Source organism: Halyomorpha halys, unplaced genomic scaffold (assembly GCF_000696795.3).
Source record: "Halyomorpha halys isolate HHAL.00 unplaced genomic scaffold, Hhal_1.1 Scaffold698.1, whole genome shotgun sequence".
Lineage (NCBI taxonomy): Eukaryota > Metazoa > Arthropoda > Insecta > Hemiptera > Pentatomidae > Halyomorpha > Halyomorpha halys.
In genome coordinates this window covers 310,314-314,631 of record NW_027105869.1, presented here as the reverse complement: position 1 = coordinate 314,631, position 4,318 = coordinate 310,314, and the positions used below count along the sequence as shown (strand labels likewise).

The window sequence follows — 4,318 nt, the reverse complement described above, 5'->3', positions numbered from 1 at the left end:
AAATAATAATTAAAAGTTCTTTCACAGAACGAAAATAAAATATTAAATTTAAAAATTTTAAAACTGTAAATTTATATATTTTTTAAGTGGCTTAACTTAAGTATTACATCATCTTATAAATATATTTTTCCATAACTTGTATAAAAAAAAGTTGAATATTTAGGTGTATTTTATAAACGCCACAATCTAACACTAAGTCAACACAAAAGTTGCAGCAACTTAGGTACATTTATTTAAACAATAAACAATAATTACATATTTTATCTAAAATAAAAAAAAATGTAATGTGTATAAAGAAACTGCCGCAGTGCCTAACTTCTAATAGTACAAGAGCCGGGAAGGAAAAAAGCAGTTATCTCACCCCAATTTTTGATTACTTTAATGAAAACTATGTATAATTAATAGTCAAAATTGATGAGTCTGTCAAGTATAGGAAGGGGGAATAAAAAATGGCGGCTGTTTCAAAACCTTAAAAAAACACAAATTTTTCATTCGGAGCTCAATATCTTAAAAACTACCAACACTAAAAAACCTAATAGCGCATTATTTAAAGAATAGTAAATTTACTGAAATATTAGCCCTAAAAGAGCTATTTACATCCAATAGTTCTCGAGATATAGCTTTTTAAAAAGTAAAATTTATTAAAAATCTACTGCAAGATTAGTAGTTAGTTAATTTATTTTCAGAAATCTATATCTCAGGATCTATGTAACGTATAGATATAGATTTACTGTAGCGTACAGTTGTAGGCCTACCTTCTACGCCTCAACCCCTGATGAAGACCTGAAACTCAGGTCGAAACGTCGGCATAAAATAAATAAATATGGTTTTGTTTATTTATGTTGTTCTTTGCTGACAGCACCCCCCGACAAACTTCTCCAATCATTAATCTATGGTCAACTATCTACACTTCATTAAAATACTTTTTATTTATTGATAGATATTACATTCTGCCACACAATTGTGTGCAATAGGTAATAGTGATGAATGATCTCATTCATACTAAAATAAAATAAAATAATGAGGTGTAGATAGTTGACCGTAGATTAATGCTTGAAGAAGTTTGTCGGGGGGTGCGGTCAGCAAAGAACAACATAAATAAACAAAACCATATAAACTACTTGCATATCTTATATTATACATATCTTCTTACCTACATGATATTATATTTCATCTGTCACTGTTTTCAATTTACTACCATACAATTCCACAAATATCAATCAATTAAAATTGTGTACTATTCAATTATGTTATCATTTTTTATCATTTATGATTTAATTCAATATTTTATATAATTCTAAATTTGTTTGTATACTATTCCTTTTCAATTGTATGTTACTCTAAATGTTGTTGTTATCTCTTTTGTTCTATAGCCCTGATGAAGACCTGAAACTCAGGTCGAAACGTCGGCATAAAATAAATAAATATGGTTTTGTTTATTTATGTTGTTCTTTGCTGACCGCACCCCCCGACAAACTTCTTCAAGCATTAATCTTGATTGATATTTCTCAAAATAAATTCACTAACTACTGATTTTTCAGTACGTTTTTTACGAAGCTTTACTATTAAAATTATTGAACGTAATTAACTCGATTAGGGCTCATATTTTAGGAAATTTATTCTGCATTAAATGATATTTTCTAGGTTTTCTAGTGTCGTTGGGAGTTACAAAGATATATGAATGAAAAATGAATTTTTTTAAGGATTTGAATTAGCCGTAATTTTTTATTCTCCCTACCTATACTTGGCTCACTTATAAATTTTGCCTAGTAATTATACATAGTTTTCATTTAAGTAATCAGAAATTATGGTGAAATAACTGCTATTGTTTTTCCTTTTGGGCTCTTGTGCTATGGCTTACTCTTGTTGTTTGTAGTTTGGTCAACTGCTACAGTGCAACATACTGTAACTCTAGGTTCTTATAAGCCATCAATACCATGTTAATTATTTATTAAATTATATTTTACAATAATATTGTAAACTTTGGGTTCCAGAACGAGAGAGGCGTTGGGAGGCAGGCCCCTCCAGCTTAGGCCGAGAGGAGAGCCAGAAGCCACCCCTCAAGTTCAGTGTCAGTGCAATCTTAGGCCCAGACCATGCGGCCAACCAATCACCACCAGGTAACAATCATTAATCAATAATTATTTAAAAACTAATAATTGAGGATTTTTTTTTAAATATAAGACAATCCACAGCGATGATGACCTAAGCATTCTGACTGACCAGGAATGAACGCTTCTAATATCTATACTAGAATATATCAGCTGATATGTCAACAATAGTTCATATTAAAAAAATATATATAAAGAAAATAAATTTTAAAACAAAAATCTATTCGATAACAGTGGCAATATCAATAATATCATATTGATGTAACAAAGATGTGAATAACACAAAATCCACATTGTTTTGTAATCCATTATATTATCCACGATTTTTTTTATCTGATTTAAAAATAAATCGTTGTAATAATATTGTAATATGTTGTAGTGCCATACTAAATAAGGAATAAATTATGTACTTAAAAGGAAAATATGTAAAAACATGAAAAAACGGAGAATTATTTATTTTATTTTTTATTTAATACCTGGTGGGCCTTACATGGTTAATGTAAAAGGTATATATTTTTTTCTTTAACAATTTATTATGGGGAGGGTATAGACTCATACAAAAGACATCCCTAACTATGTACAATATTGTAAATAAAACAAAAAATTAAGTTAAATTGATAGATTAAAATTATAATTCCTAATAAAAGATAAAAGTAAAGTTAATAACAAAAACAATGACATTTTCATAAATGGATTAAACAAAATAAATAATTGATTTCTAATGTAAAAAAAAAGAAAGTTAATTTAAGAAAAAGATGAAGAGAAAAAAAATAAATTAAGATAAAGTAAAATTTTAGAGTTACAATAACAGAATTGATAAATATAGAATTTATAACAGGATGTCCTGTAGCTGCCTTGGCTTCAGTCTTCGGGTTGTGGTTGGTTTCCCCAAGTTTTAGGTCACTGCTCCATTAAGTGTAGATAACTAGAAGTGGAACTTCATGAACCTTTTTTTGATGTAATCCTCTATTGTCTCTATTTGTAATTCCCGATACAATTGACTGTTTCTTACAAACCAAGGAGCATCCACTGGAATTTTTACGACTTTATTTTGAAAATATTGTAATCTTCTCCTTTTCGTAAAGAATCCCGCTCCTCAAACTTCGCAGTGACCTGAGAATTTAAAAAAAATAAGAATAGCTGTTTCTGATTTTAATTTGTATTTTCTATTTAGGATTAGATATAGCAGAAATATTTAAAATATATGAAATAAATTGATAACTATATTACGAAATATTTCTATGATCCATTAAAATATATATAGAAGTTGTCTAGTTATCTATCACTCCACTATTAAACTAGGATCTGGTCATATCACGATTGACTAGACATTGTTTAACATTGTAAGGCAAGCTAAAGCGTTGTTGCATTGTTCAGCATGCTTATATTTTTTAATTATTTAATAAATTTATAAATTAATACTACAGAGAAAGTTATTCCTCGTTTAACGCTAATGGGTTCCAATATTGAGCCAAGAATAAATGCATTTTTTTTTTTCATTTCATTGCTTTACAACTAATAAACCATTTTCCAATGAGTGAGTCCAGAATGGAAATGAAACTTATGAGGGCATATTCAAGAGAAAAGAAGGGTGAGAAAGAGGAGCAATATAAGTAGAGAAAATATTGTATAAAGTTGAAGGAGATCCGTGCAGCAGAAGTGGCCCCCCTCCAGTAAATTACTCGAGCCGACGCCTTTACCCGCGCCCCCCTCCTACTTATGCCACTTTATCCCTTCTCTTAGCCTCTCTCTAATTACAGACTGTTTAGCTTCTCTCCTCAAACCAACACTTCTCTAACAGAGGATCAGAACGACGATTTCTTCAAGGTAAACATGTTATATTTTCTGATTCATTTATCAAAAACGAATAGCTTCCTATTAAAGGAACTCCAAGACAATTCATCGATGACTAAAAAATCTTAACAAAAACTTAGTATAGTTAGATAGATACATCGCAGGTAGTAATCAAGGGAAATGGAGGTCCATCCGAAATTAGGAAACCCCTCGAAAAAGAAACTTAAGATGGATGGCAATCTGTGTGGAATAGAAGCGCAAGGAGTAAACTAAAAATTAAATAAGATAGGAGAAGAAGGAGTACCTCCAGCCGACTAGTTATGTTTAAGAAATAATAGTGTTATGTATGAGGTAATAATATGTTGAGAGAAAGAGAGAGAGAGAGAGGGAGAGGGAGGGGGGAGGGAGGGAGA

At 30.2% G+C, this 4,318-nt stretch overlaps 1 protein-coding gene across 1 annotated transcript in view; it reads left to right on the top strand.

Moving 5' to 3' along the window:
- Nucleotides 1–4,318, top strand: part of Dbx — a 104,227-nt gene that overhangs the window by 15,796 nt on the left and 84,113 nt on the right. The window contains exon 2 of the mRNA XM_014428176.2: nucleotides 1,995–2,120. Coding sequence (XP_014283662.1) covers nucleotides 1,995–2,120 — 126 coding nt within the window. The remainder of the gene's footprint in view (nucleotides 1–1,994; nucleotides 2,121–4,318) is intronic.